At 29.2% G+C, this 15,546-nt stretch overlaps 3 protein-coding genes across 3 annotated transcripts; all 3 read left to right on the top strand.

The window, feature by feature from the left end:
* The first annotated feature begins 2,711 nt into the window (after positions 1–2,711).
* Positions 2,712–4,061, top strand: LOC108728856 (uncharacterized). The gene is made up of 5 exons (XM_018457650.1): positions 2,712–2,852; positions 3,148–3,267; positions 3,366–3,483; positions 3,686–3,906; positions 4,014–4,061. Exons 1-5 carry the CDS (start codon positions 2,712–2,714, stop codon positions 4,059–4,061), a joined length of 648 nt encoding a protein of 215 aa, XP_018313152.1.
* Positions 4,062–4,110: 49 nt separating this feature from the next.
* LOC108728855 (uncharacterized) lies at positions 4,111–8,094 on the top strand. Its single transcript, XM_018457649.1, has 4 exons — positions 4,111–4,130; positions 5,334–5,444; positions 7,374–7,506; positions 8,044–8,094. Exons 1-4 carry the CDS (start codon positions 4,111–4,113, stop codon positions 8,092–8,094), a joined length of 315 nt encoding a protein of 104 aa, XP_018313151.1.
* A 1,921-nt stretch (positions 8,095–10,015) lies between these two features.
* On the top strand, positions 10,016–13,271 carry LOC108728854 (odorant receptor 4-like). Its single transcript, XM_018457648.1, has 4 exons — positions 10,016–10,030; positions 12,678–12,823; positions 13,014–13,146; positions 13,221–13,271. Exons 1-4 carry the CDS (start codon positions 10,016–10,018, stop codon positions 13,269–13,271), a joined length of 345 nt encoding a protein of 114 aa, XP_018313150.1.
* Positions 13,272–15,546: the final 2,275 nt, after the last annotated feature.

Genomic DNA, 15,546 nt, shown 5'->3' with positions numbered 1-15,546 from the left:
TTTTATTTTAATTTAAAATAAATTAAATTTATTTTTTATCAATGATTAGTCATTAAACTGATGATTACGTAGCGATAACTTTAAAAGTTACTCACATACATATGCACACTACAAAACCATCAGTTCAGTGATTAATCACAGTTAGAAAAATACTATTACTACGTTATCAAGTTAAATTGAATCACAAGTTAACTAGAAAAGAAAAACCGAACATGTGACTATTGAGTGTTTCTCCAGTTGTGAGTAAAGCAACATGAAATGAATTTAAACCCATTGTAGGAAATATAAATCAGGATTGGTAAAAGAATGTTTTTTTTTTTTTTTTTAAGAATAAAACATACTCTGTTACTTCTTAAATACGTTTTTAATGCTTCAAATATGTTTTAAACAGTACTATAAAAAAACATTTAAAATATAATAAGAAATTAAACAAGATCTGTAATCGGACTGAAGTTAGATGACAAATTTAAATAATTATTCAATCAACATACAATTAAAAATTAAAATGTAATACGTTTCGGGACCACCGGTCTTTCTTCAGGTACAAATAGTGAAAGTCACATACGGTGAAACATTTCCAGATGTATTGTTAAATTCGCAATGGTGTAGCCTTACTTATTAATCGAACGTTGTCATTTCATGATATTGTTAACTCGCAGTGGAGTGATCTTACTTATTAATCGCTGATGTCATCAAGAATTTTTTTTATAATTGCAACGATTGTCAAAAACATCCCATTATCACGCTATGTCAAGGCAGACAAATCATCAATTATATTTAAAATATATTAAAAACATCAATTTATCATGTTTTAAACTATTTAAAACATGTTTAAAACATGTTTTTTAGCCTGACATGTTTTTAAACCTGACATAAATTGATGTACATATTATAAAGAACATTATGACGCATTATACAGAAAGAAATCCTTTTTTATAGACGAAGTAATTGTAAATCATCAAATATTATATACAATCGGACTCTTTTTTGTATTATGAATCAAGCAATTTATATGATATGCATTTTTATATATAGTTTGCCTGTAAAATATAGAACAATATTAGTTTGTGTGTAAAATGGAAAGGCAAAAAAATATTCATTAATGTTGTACTATCGTTCTTTTTCTTTTATATAATCATTATATAATTTATTTTTCATGTAATTATTAGTTATGTTTCGGATAGAACAAATAAGCTTAGAAATAAAGGCTTTATCCTTTTTGCTGCTTAATAATATTTTTGCATAAATTTTACAACTTCTAATTCATGCCAATTGCGCGTCGATTATTTGTTGATTTCGAAATACAATCCTAAACTGAAACCAGAGTAAAAAATGTAACAAATTAACATTTACATACAGTTTAATAATATTGATACTGATGAACATCTTGAATCATTGTAATTAAAGAATTTATTGAGAAAAAAATATCACTCCTCTCAGAGATAAATTTGAACCTCTCTACATTCGTAATGGGCATTTTTTATCAATTTGATACCGAAGACATGTGGTGGTTTCGGACAAAATAACTCAACATGGAGAACTTTCAAATTTCTAATTTAATTAAAAAGAAAGTTATTAAAAATTTTATATATATATATATATACTTCACGTGTAAAATTTAAAAAATTATAAAATATTTATTTTATTATATACTTTTTTATATATAATAATATGTTCACGTTTCGTAATATTATTATTGATAGTTTTATAAATAAGACTATAGTTATTAATTATTAAGCTTTAGTATTAATAATATATTGTTTCTTTATTTTCAGGTAAGTACACAAAGAGTTTATTGTGGGCTGAATGGTGTGTGTATTTTTGCGGTGAGTAAAACATGAATGTATATAAAATTGCGTTAAAAAAAGTAATTTTTTCTTAAAAAGTATATGTATGTATGTGTGTGTATATATATACGTATATATATAATTATATTATATGTATTGTATATATAACGTATATGTGATCATATTGATATATACATATAATTATTATTTTATATTTATATTGACAAACGATATACCTATTTTAAAAATAATTTGTAAAGAAATTAAAATGCATTTTCTATGAATATATGTATAATATACATAATATATTGCATTAAAATTTTCAATTATTTTTTAATCAAATACTGAAAGGTTACATACTTTTCTACATAGATAAAATCTTGAATAAATAATCGTTTTAATATACATATTAAATAAACTATTATAAATAAACTTTCATATTATTGTAAAAATTTCTATATATTAGCATTTCATTTACAAATCTGCAACTATATAATAATAATATAAGTAGTGATTATATTAATATATTATCTATATTATCTATACGTATAGTAATGAATACCTATTTCTCTCCATATTTGATATATGATTGCACTATACTGTAGATGCAAATTAAGAAACACGTCCTACAGATCATCGAAAGAAACTGAAACTTTTTCTCTTGTCAAGAAAAAAAGTCGTGACTGCGTTTGCGCAAGAATATTCTTTACCTTACATGTTAAGGAAATATTACTTTTGATTACAAATTAGGATCATTTAGACCAATTCGCTAATTTTGTCTATAACATGAAATATGAATTCATATTTTGCGATTGCTCACAACGCGCGAGGATATCGATCGTTTAAAATTCGTAGAAGCTTTCGTGAGAAATAGTTCGACATTTTAAAGTCCGTATCATAGTTGTGTCACAGTTCTCGTATGAAATGCACGCAATAGAACGCTATTACAAAATTAATCAAATAATTCTTAAGACAGTTGGATTATGGCCCTATCAGCAGTCATGTCTCTCACAAGTTCAAAAAATTTTGTTTATCAGTATTCTTGTGACATTTATTCTTGTTCAGGTATAATATCGAACACTTACATGATTTATATACAGATTAATTACCAACATTTCTTGAATACATAAATTACTAATAATTTTTATTGCTTTTTATTATCAGTGTCTCTTCGTTTATTTTTATATTTTATGTAAAGCATTCATTTATTAATAATGTAAAAGTCATTTAACTTGTTTATTTTAAATAAACTTATATCAACCTTTAGCAAAAAATAAAACGCATTTTGTGTGTAAAACATATTTTTAAAGTACGTAAAAATGATTTATAGTAATGTGTATATTTCAAATGTTGTTTTTAGTTACTGGTATTCTTTACAAAGCAATACAATACGAATCTTCTCCTTCAGATTCTCTCATTCGTCTTTCCTATTCTTATCGACACGACAAAGTATTGCCTTTTTATCATTCAGGTTGACAATGTAAGTCTAACAGGACAAATTTATTGGAATGTTTTGCTGTAATATTTGTAGTATAGATTGCATTTAACCACCGTTAAGAAAAAATATGGAATGAACAGTTGAAGCAATTATTGGAGCAAATCCAAGATGACTGGAATTCATTGAAGGATAAATTGGAAATTAATATTATGGAAAAATATGCTTGCAACGCGAGGCTATTCACAATAATTCTAATGGGTAATAATATACATTACTATTTGTAGTAGTACACTTAATGTTATTTTTTTTATGGATGAAATAAAGAACATTTTTAATGAACTTTTGACTGTTTTTCGAAATAATTCGGAATTTGAATTGAATTAAATTTAACGTCTCTCTCTCTCTCTCTCTCTCTCTCTCTCTCTCTCTCTCTCTCTCTCTCTCTCTTTCACTCTCTCAGTGTATTGCTATTTCGGGTTAATATTTTGCGGAATATTTCAATATCTGCCCATGATTCTTGATGTTATTTTACCGTTAAATGATTCACGGCCATGTCAGCTTTTCGTGGTCACGGAATACTTTATTAATCAGGAAAAATATTTTTACGTTATATTAATACATGAGACATTAGCGTACAGTGTAGGAACAGCAATATTGTGTAGTACCAGTGCGACAATTATGGCATGTATCCTACACACGTGCGCACTATTTAAAATTGCAAGGTAATATGAAACGCATTTGCTTGAATATTTGTTTCATTTAAAATATACTTAGATCAATTTATGTAGTTGTCGAATAGAAAATGCGATCAAGAAGAGTACATTAATAATCCCTAGTCCTAGAAAAGAATATTTACTTTATCGGAGGATTGTACATGCGGTTGTTATGCATCAAAGGGCCACCAAGTTAGTATTTTTATATTTTTGCTATAACACTTTCAATAGAGTATTCTGCCTTGTAAGTCATCTCTCATTTATTAAAAGTAGTTGATCGATTGTGAGGTTATTCTTTTGAAATGACACGTATAATTCTAAGCATATATTATCGATGTATCTTTGCATTATAAATGTAATCCAAAACACAAATCATCTGAAATGTAAAATCAAACGTATTGAAGAATTCTGAATGTATGAAATAAATCTGAAATATTTGTTATTTATTTTAATAACACATTTAAATTTAACAATATATTTCTGTGAAACGTAAAATCAGATGACGTTAACATTAAATATGCAATTAAAGTTTATATACAATAAGAATTATATTTAGATTGTATATGTGAGAACACAATCGATAAACTAGAAGCCTATACCGGTCGAAGCTGGATCTTTAATAATTTAATGTGTGAATTATATATGTATTAAAATTTATATGTTATGAATGTAATATCGTGCACTGAAAAAAATTTTGTTCATTCTTGGTCCAATGATCGTTAATCAATGTCCGACTTAATGTCCGACTTAATGTAATTAATTCATTAATACAATAACTGGGATTTATTTATACAACTATATATTCATTCTTGCAATAAATTCTAGGAATAGTTTTATAATCTAAATCATTATGAAAATTCATTGGACTAATTTTCATTATTTTTTCATAATTCAATGAATATTTTATTGTATTTACGTACAGTTTTGGTTCAGTATGGTTACCTTTCTATATTCACAGCCAGTACTAAAAATCTATAGTAAGCGGAACTAACGTGTATATATATATATATATATAGATTATTTTATTAGATTATAATTATATATGCTATAGATTTTCAGTTCTGGCAGTGAATATTGGAACGCAGCCTATATTTTGATCGAACGAGACCAATTATTATAAATGAATTTTGAAGCTTACTTTATATTTATAATGTAAGTTCCACTATACATAGTTCCCATATATAAATCTTGTTAAAGGTTTGCTGAACTTTTGACGTCCAGTTTTGCGGTATTATTCTTTATTATAATCGTAATTGGCGTCAGTTCATTAAGTTTCAATCTCTTTCAAGTAAGTAATACGTACATCATTTCGTATTTTGGTTAATTCAGGATTGCTTTTTTACGTAGTTCTACATTGTAGTTCCTTCAATTAATAACATTCACAAAAAATATCAGCCAGGCCTTTATAGTTGCTACATTGATATTCCTACATTTGAATTATATGTTTGTTGCTAATTACGGTGGACAAGAATTATTAAATCATGGTCTAAAGTTGTTCAAAGCAACGTGAGTATTGTGTCTTGCAGTACTTTTAAATCTATATTTATACAAATTATATTCATTATACGAGGTCTGTCCCAAAAGTATCCGATATCTTTATCCTTGGGCATCCTATTATGAAAAATAGGCATTCAGTATTTAGACGAGACCTTGAGGAATATAACCCCTATCAAGTATCACGACTCAACACCTGTTCGGCAACAATGCGCAGTTGTGTGAACGAAAATCTGAGCGTCGCATTTCACATAATGCATTTGCTCATTCATTTCACCTAATTCAGGATTTTTAGAACTTAGGAAATAACCAGGAATCACACGGAGTTATAATATATGAACTGTACAGAGGTTGGCGAAATTGGGTAAGTGTTTAGTTAAAAAATCCTGAATCATTGTGAAATGCGGTCATTTTGAGCAATGCTCAGAGTTTTCAACGCTTACATAACTGCGTACCGTTGCTTACTGAACTGTTTGGGTGCCGCTTGGTAGGTGTACTCCTCAAGGTTCCCTTATAGACATATAAGATAGACCCAGCATTAGCTATATATACCTGGGTTTGGCAGAATGGTGCCAATATCGGGGCAACCTATTTCTCTGCGCGCGCATCTTTACAGTAAACTTACTTTGGTAATACTCAGTAATTTTACCTTCCTCACTGATTTTGACGAAATTAGGCTCATTCGATACGTTTTTGCATGAAATGAACGAATGTGGCAAAAAAAGTGACGCTCTGCCTCGCGTAGACCGAGATATTAATCGTTGAAGTTAACGATTATTCAGGTTAGGAAATCTGTCACATCGATGGCATAGACATGAGAATATATAAGTGTGAGGCTAGAATAAATATTTTCTGCTTTAATTTCATCAAAATCGGTGAGAAAAGTGGAATTCTTGAATATTAAGGGCCTCTTTCATCAACTCCGATTAACGCCAATCGATAGTTAACTCGATCACCACGATTGCCAACGTGAGAACTAAACACAGAAGAGGAAGAGAGAGGAGACGTTCTGATATGTTAAACTGCTGTTGGCATTGTTGTGAATTGATCGTCGATTAATTTAACCAGAAGTTGATGAAAGAGGCCCTTACTTTATATATTATTTTATTTTTTTCAGTAATATAAGTGTCAAAATGCGCGCGCAGAGAAAGATAGGTTGCCCCGATATTTTGCCTCTCGCACCGTTCTGCCAAATCCAGCATATATTATACTATAGAAAAGTATATGGATGCTGGGTCTATTTTATATATCTATGGGTTCCCCGTAAATACTGAATGCCTATTTTCTACAATAGAGAGGGGGGGGAGGGAGAGAGGAGAAGGAAAGAGGGGGAGGGGAGGGGGAGAGAGGGAGAGAGAGAGAGAGAGGATACCCAAGGATATACGTAGAGGTCGGATACTTTTGGGAAAAATATTGGGAGAAATCGTGTATGTTATATCTATATATGTGCCTTTAGAGTTATTTTAAATTGATTATTATTATCATCAGGGTCGGATTAAATATTTTGAGACCCCTAGCCATTGCGTTAATGAGGTCCATGTAAGGACACCGATTTTAGGACTTGCGATCCCCCACGTATGGGGGGATTTTTTAAGAGCTTGGATTCATAGAAAGAGACTCGCAAGCCCGCCTGTCTGCGGTTTTGGACGTGTGGATCTAGCTGTGAAGCTGTCCCCCGGCCCCGGGTATGTGGTTTTGGGGGCTTGAATTTATAGAAATAACTAAATTAACTATGAGGCCCCCTGAGAAGAGATGAGGCCCTGGGCCGGTACTCAGTCTGGCCCATGTCTAGATCCGACCCTGATTATTATACATACACAAATTCTATTATTAGCGATATTTTCAAGCACAGATAATTTAGTGTAATTATATTACAAAAATGTTGTTATCTTTTTACTACTTTACAATCAATTTTATTTTTAATGTTTAAAAAAATTACAGCTATAATGGACTATGGTATGCAGCACCATTGCGTACGCAAAAACTATTATTATTTATAATGCAAAAGGGAACAATAAACGTCAATTTAACATGTGGCGGCATATTTGTTGCATCTTTAGAAGGTTTTGCTACGGTAAGACTTCTTTAACAAAAAATTTAAATTTTAATATAAATATGGTAGAGAGCGCCAAGGATCGGTCAAAGTTGGATGTTTCAAATAATAAAATAATCTTAAATTCATGAATTTAATTTATCTCAGATGTGACTATGCGTCGAAACATTCGGACATTTAAACACAATCAATCTGAGATGCTAATAATTGCAGGTAAGACACTCGCCCCGAAAATTCGAGAGGTTCCAGGTTCGAATCCTGGGTGAGGTAATATTTTTCGCAATAAAAGTTTCTTATTTGAAATAGGGGAGGATCATATACGCGAATGACCGAATATTTCGGCTCGCGATTATTAGCATCTCAGATTGATTGTGTTTAAATGTCCGAACGTTTCGGCGCATAGTCACATCTGAGATAAATTAAATTCATAAATTTAAGAATATTATATTATTTGAAACATCCAACTTTGACCGATCCTTAGCGTTCTCTATCATATTTATGTCGTACATTAACTCGGTCGGACTTTATTTTTAAATTTTAATGTTTATTTAATTTCAGCTTGCAAATGCGACAGTATCCTACTTTACATTGATTTATTCTACACGATAGAAGCAAGACATAAAATTAATTTTATTAATTGGACAGATTTTTATTAAAGTGATAAATAAATACAACATAAATATAATGTAAATTTATGTTAAGCAGATATTTAGGTAATTAAAAATTGCTCGTATTAAATATATGTTTTTTTATACTACTATTTTTTACTCATGAAATCCAAATCAATCGATAATTTTAAAGAGTAAAAAATTTATATTTAAATTATAATACAAATATTTAATGCGCATAGATCTAAAAAACATAAATATGTAGTAAAATGTTGAAACTTACAATTGACGTAGTGGATTTATCGTTTTATGATCAGATTTATTTAACATAGCAGGTAATGGTATATAACATGTATGTAGTGGTAAAAGCTGATGATGTACTGTTCGATGCACCACGTACAAGGTATATTTGTCACTATGCATATATGAAAAGTAAGGGATATGGAATACTAGTATTTTATAATAAGTTTGGCAGTTCTTAAATATTTCAAATAATCATTATTAGAACATGATGCTCTGCATATTTCGTATGTATAATATATACTACGTGGAACAAAAAATGAAATAAATCAAATAAACGGTAGCGTACGAAAAAGAAACGCATCTATGAAATGTAATATTAAATTATTTTAATATAGTCGATGATAAATTTATTAAGAAGAAATTTATTAAGAAGATTAATTTTTCAACAAAAAGAATTTATAAATATATTTATATTTTTTGTCATATTCTATTACTTTTTTTAATCAAATATGCACACTAAATATGTTTCATACTTTGCTATCTGTAGTCTATCATAGTTATAGTTACCTATATGTATATAAGCATTTATTTTGTTATGTTATAGCAGAATAGAATGAGTTCTTTTATCATAATTTGAAAATTTTAAGCTTAGCATTGTATCTATAATTTCTTAAAAAAATTGTAATAAAGAAAATATAACGGTTGTAGACTGAATATAGTGAACGAATGTACTATACATTTGATATACGTTTTTGCATTCTATAATTTGATGCAAGATGAGAAAGACATGCTATAACATCGAAAGAAACTGAAGCTCTTTGCATTACTAAGAAGAAAAAAATATTACTGCATTTGCGCAGTCATATTATTCAGCTTACACATTAAATAAACATCACTCTCAATTACAAATTGAGATAATTTAGTCCAATTTGCGTTTACCTATATCATGAATATCTCGCTATTGAAAAAATAATAGACTTCTTTACGCGATACTTAAAATACGTCATTTAAAATTCATAGAATTTTGAACAGAGTAAACTAACAATTAGAAGAGAGACACTTTTCATAACGTCGCAATTTTCGTACAAGATGTGTGCGCTCCAAGAACGCTATTATAAGATCTATCGAATTATACTTAAAACACTTGGCTTGTGGCCATATGAACAAACATACCTTACATGGCTACACAAAGTGTTATTTGCTGGTATTCTTTTGACATTTCTTCTTGCTCAGGTGTGTTGAGTTACATTTATAAAATTTTAATGATAATTAATCAGTGACATTTATTACGTACATTAATAACAATTTTTATATTTCCCTTTTTTATTAAGAGTTCCTCATCTTTTCTTGTGCATATAACGCACGATAATATAAAGTATTGTCGTACGTTATATTTATATTCTATTAATAATATTATAGTGTCTTTTGTATAATCTATTAAATATCTAAACTTTGTAGTTTCTCTTATATAATAAAATAAATCCTATGTCATCATGTGAGGGACACATTTTGACATAGAAACGACATGGTACGTAAAAATTATAATCAATACATATTTTAAATGTTATTTCTAGTTGCTGACATTCATTACGAACCAATACAATTTGAATCTTCTGCTCAAGGTTCTCTCATTTTTTATTCCTAATATTTTCATCGTAATAAAATATATCGTTTTCATCATGCAGGCAAACGATGTAAGTTAAATAAGATAAATTTTTCATTCAAATGCTTTATAGCAACATTTATAAAGTATATTGTATTTTAAATATGAGCAAGTAAAAGTAGCTATTTACTAAATAGTTGAAAATACTATTGGAGCAAATCCAAAATGATTGGAATTTGTTGAAAGATAAATTGGAAATTGATATTATAGAAAAATATGCTTATAACACAAAATTATTTACAATAGCTATATTCGGTAAGAATATGAGTTTTCATAATATATTTATATGATAGACGCAATATTATTTATTCACTTTTATTAATGAAATTAATAATATTTTTAATACATCTTGAACAATTTTTTTTTTAATTATTTGCCTACTTTAATTCAAATTAAATTTAATATTTCTCAGCGTATTGTTATTTATCTCTGTTCCTTTCTGCATTATTTGAGTTGTTACCGTTAATCTGTAATGTTGCACTACCATTAAATGAATCACGGCCGTTTCATCTCACGGTCCTTACGGAGTACTTTGTCAATCAGGAGAGATATATTCATTATCTATTATTACACGAGATGTTAACCGTTTGCATAGCAACAAATGTATTTTGGGGCATTTGTGTGATAATGATAATGTATAGTATGCACGCATGTGCATTGTTCAAAATCGCAAGGTAATGTGAAGCGTATTTTTGTTTTTTCTTAAACACTTATTTTAATTAAAATATACTTAAATAAATTTATACAGTTTTCGAATAGAGAATGCGGTCGAGAGAAACATATTAATGGTTCCTAGTCCTAAAAAAGAATATCTCCTTTCTCGAAAAATAATACATGCGGTTGTCATACATCGAAGAGCCATTGAGTCAGTATCTTTATATTTTTATTATAATTTTCTGTAAATTTGTTTTTATCGAGTCAGTATTTAGGGGAGAGTTGCCGAATGCGTACTGGTCGCCTAAATCGTACCTCATCAATATTTTATATTATTAGTTAATATAGGCAATATTTAGTAACAATAATATAAAATATATGAGAAATGAGTAATATAGACAAAAATATAATAGCCTACATTTTGTTTTATGGATGTTAGCGGCGTTTTAAAAAATCAGGTACATGAATATATTAATTTTTAACCAACTTATGTAGCTGATAACAACGCGATCATCCAATTTTATTATAAATTTTTGTATTTTTATAAAAGAAGATTTATTGTAGAGTATTTTACATTTACTTTTATTTATAATAATTATAAAATTTTTTATTTTCTTCAATAAATTATTAAAATTAGATATTAATTAATTATTAGGTATTAGTTAATGATTTCTTTTATGAATCTTATATTTTTAATTATTGTTATTCATAAATTCAATACTTTCAAAGGAAATACGATAAAAAATATCATCTATAGATATACGATTTAGGCGACCGATTGCCTAAATCGTACCTTTTGCAGCATGTTATAAAAAGATTTATAACAAATTAATTTGTTATTGGTGGAAAGTTAAACATGTAATAATAAGCGTCCAAAACCTCAAGCTACAATTTCTAATATTCATTTGCATATAAAACAGTGCCAAATGGAAAATATTATAAAAAATAGGTTAAGTGGTACGCATTCGGCAACTTTCCCCTGTAAAGATATAAACTTTTATTATATAACTTTCTGCAATTTATTTCCAAAAGTATTCTACTTTTCGAAAGTTTTTATACATTAAAAATAACTGATTAATTCTGAAATTATCTTCACAGCACATGTAATATTAAATTTTATTAGTATATTGAATTTTATTAGTATATTTTGCCTCATTGATATATCGCATCATAGCACAATTTAAATATTGAATTGATTAAACATATTTAAGCATATTCAAGAATCAGAAAAATATATACAGTATAATGACCATTTTTAATAGTAATGACGTCATGTATGGAATAAATGCGATCGACACAAAAAGAAAAAACTAACCATGTCTTTTTCTTCCGTATCTCGAGTAACTTTCAATTTCGCACAGAATCTGTAATATCTGATAACGATGTCGGCAAATTGTCGTCAGAAATATGACAAAATCTGTTGACGTGCTATTGCCAGCTGATTGGTGGCAGAAACTAAGCAGAATTTGCAGTTCCAGCTTGATTTTTGTTGCCATTCTGCCGTCAAATTGTTCTCGCGCGCAAATGTTACTTGGATTCTGCCACCAATCTACTGACATTACATATCAACAGACTTTGTTGACAGATCCTGAGTCTAATGTGTACATACGTGGCTATGGATTTATAATAGAATCTGATTGAATTTGCTGCCAATCTGCTTACAAACTGCTAACATTTTGCTATCTGGGATATCACAGACATAACGTTTTTATAATACTGTCATAGAGTCAGGCGGTTTCCGCCAGTATTAAATATGTAAATAAAATATATTTATATGATAATATCTTTTATAAATAGGTGTGTTATTTCGCGTTAATTATAACGATAATATATATGTATCTTGTTCCAATATTGAGCTCCTCCTTAAAGGTATACTGACTTTGTGATTTCCACTTATACGACATTATTTACTATTCTGATTTTAATTGGTGTCAGCTCCTTAAGTATCAATCTTTTTCAAGTAAATAACTTTTTTCTTTTTCGAGTTAATTGTTAATCGCTTAATAATTGATGTTTTATCGTAGTTTTTTCAACTTGTAAAATTCACAAGCGATATTCGTGTAATAAGTGTTGTTACTATAATTATAATTTACCATTTAATTTATATGTTTGTTCTTAATTATGTTGGACAAGAATTAATGAATCATGGATTACACTTCTTTAAAGTAAGGTGGGTATCATATTTTTATAGCATTTTGAAATTATAATATATTTAAATAGAAATTATGATATAGATTTATTAGATTGGTTGTTTAAAAATACTTACACTCTATTTCAATATTAACATTAATTAACAAAAATACTTTTATCTTTTCATTATTTTCTTATTTTAAATTGGTTTTATTTAAATTAATTTATAGCTATAATGGATTGTGGTATGCAGCACCTTTGCATACCCAAAAATTATTATTATTTATAATGCAAAGGGGAACAATAAATATTGTTTTCGTATGTGGTAGAATATATGTTGCATCTTTGGAAGGATTTGCTACGGTAAAATTAAAAAACTTTTTTAACAATAGAAATAAAATGTAATATTTATGTAAAGTACAATATTTATTTTCTAGCTTATAAGTACGGCAGTATCTTATTTTACAGTGATTTATTCTACACGATAGCGAATTTTAAAAGAAAAATTTGTTATTAATTTTAGTCAAATCTTTATCAAATTAATAAAATTAAATAAGTTAGTTAAAATATTTAAAATATATTGATTAAACATTTTATTAAAAATATTACATGCCAAGAGTTCGTTTATAATTCTTTTCTAATCATTAACAAATAATACTCTCGAATAGAAAACATACTGTCTAATCAAGTTTAACAACGTCGTTGAATATAGGTAAATGAATATGTAGGGGAATTATACCGTTCCCCTTACGACTTGTGCCGCGTGCATATGTGTACGCTGTTTCTTTCAATAAAATAAACGGAACTTGTGATAATGGCACTTTATTGGCACGATGTTTCTTACATGAGAGTGAATGCAAAAATGGTTAATGAACGGGGGTCGGAATTCGGAACGTCGCGCATCATGGCGCGCGCTGCGTGAAAGGCGTCGCGCGCATCTCACAAGGGAAGTTTCACAATTGTCCGGAACCGATTTGATTCTCCATGAAATATGTTGTTTAAGGGGGTGTTTTCCCCTTAAATGTATGAGTTAACGCACATATTAAAAAATATGTGTCTCTTAGATTTTTGTGTTTAACAACATATTTCATGGAGAATCAAATCGGTTCTGGACAATTGTAAAACTTTCCTTGTCAATACCATACAAAGCTGTCGAAGCAAAGATCACAAATTAGATGTCGCGACGCTCACAGTATAGACATTATCGACCGATAACACGTATTACTTAGTGATTTCGGCTGGGATGCACTGGTGTGCACTGGTGCATATAAAAACAGTTGTATAATGAATAGCGATTTCGGCTGGGATGCACTAGTGCACATATAGCTGCACATATAGCTACACAGTTACCGTAAAAATATATTAAAAACAGGTTAAATCGTACAATCTCCAATACATTTTATTGCACTGTTAATAAAACATATATTTCATAATTTGCAATTCGTTTTTGTACTCATAGTGATTTCGGCTGGGACGCACCGACTGCATATTTTGGGTTTGATGCAACTGGTGTGTTCGTCTGGTCGAATGATGCAATATTTCGTCAGTGTTGCATGTTCGTCTGGGCTCAGTACACCGCACAAGTATACACAAAGGGTGCGTTCCGATTTTTACTGCCAGTACTGAAACTGTGCAGTATACGTTACGTACGCTATAGATTTTCAGCACTGGCAGTGAATATCGGAACGCACCCAAAGTGGCCCCAACAGATTTGTTGGGGCCAGTTGGTGTAGTTGTCGGTATAACAGGTGCCATTTCATGAGACGCTGAAAAACAGCATGAGTGTGATCACGTGATATCAATTTTGACACTAACGTCTCTACACATGTATATAGCACTACATACTTTTCATGCATTTTCATTGTCTAGTGTCAATTTTGTTCATATATTCTTTTACGCTGAAAATGAGCGTCGAACGTCAGTATAAAAAGCACCTTATTCACGATATGAATGACTTATATGTGCTCATGAAATTGTTAACATCATCGTCATCAAGTGCGATGATGAATTAATATACCTGATAGAACGTAAAAAAAAGAATAAATGTTAAAAGTTAAAATTATATTGAAGAGGTTGTGCGAAAAACGTACGTTCAATAAAACAGTTCAGTTTTGCAGGTTACATCATAATATAATTTATTGCACAGAAAATGTTTATTTAGAGTTTCGAAGTCATTTCCGAATGTCGCGAGAGACATACTACGAAATAATAAAGAAATTCGAAAGGTCAACATTTTACAGAGTAAAACGGTTTTAATATGCACCAGTGCACATCAGTGCACACCAGTGTTACCAGCCGAAATCGCTATTAAGACGCAACAGAATATATAATTAAATAGATAAATAAATACATATATATAAGTTTGAATAGCTTGTGTGTCGTATAAAATTTATTTTGTTTATAGTTCTATAAGAACTTTGAGAAAAAAGAAAATGAGTTATTGTAAATTCTCACAATTTTAATGATATGTATATTTTAATATAACTTTTAAAGGTATCAAATAAAATACGTAAAACATAATCAAATTCTTTATATTGATATGAATTAAGATAAATTTACAAAACACTTTTTATTATATACAGGGTGTCTCAAAAAAGCGGATCGAAACACAATGGGGACGTAGATTGGATCAAGGGGAACAAAACAGTTTTGTACCATTTTTCAGTTGACGCAATATTTAACGAGATATTAACGTTTAAAGATAGGCGAATACAAACATCCGACCAGCCTACTGCTCATGTACTGCTGTCGGCAGGACGGCCT

This window comes from Mycetomoellerius zeteki, unplaced genomic scaffold, assembly GCF_001594055.1.
Source record: "Mycetomoellerius zeteki isolate Tzet28-1 unplaced genomic scaffold, Tzet1.0 scaffold653, whole genome shotgun sequence".
In the NCBI taxonomy this organism is placed as follows: Eukaryota; Metazoa; Arthropoda; class Insecta; order Hymenoptera; family Formicidae; genus Mycetomoellerius; species Mycetomoellerius zeteki.
This window is presented reverse-complemented; position numbering and strand designations above follow the sequence as displayed.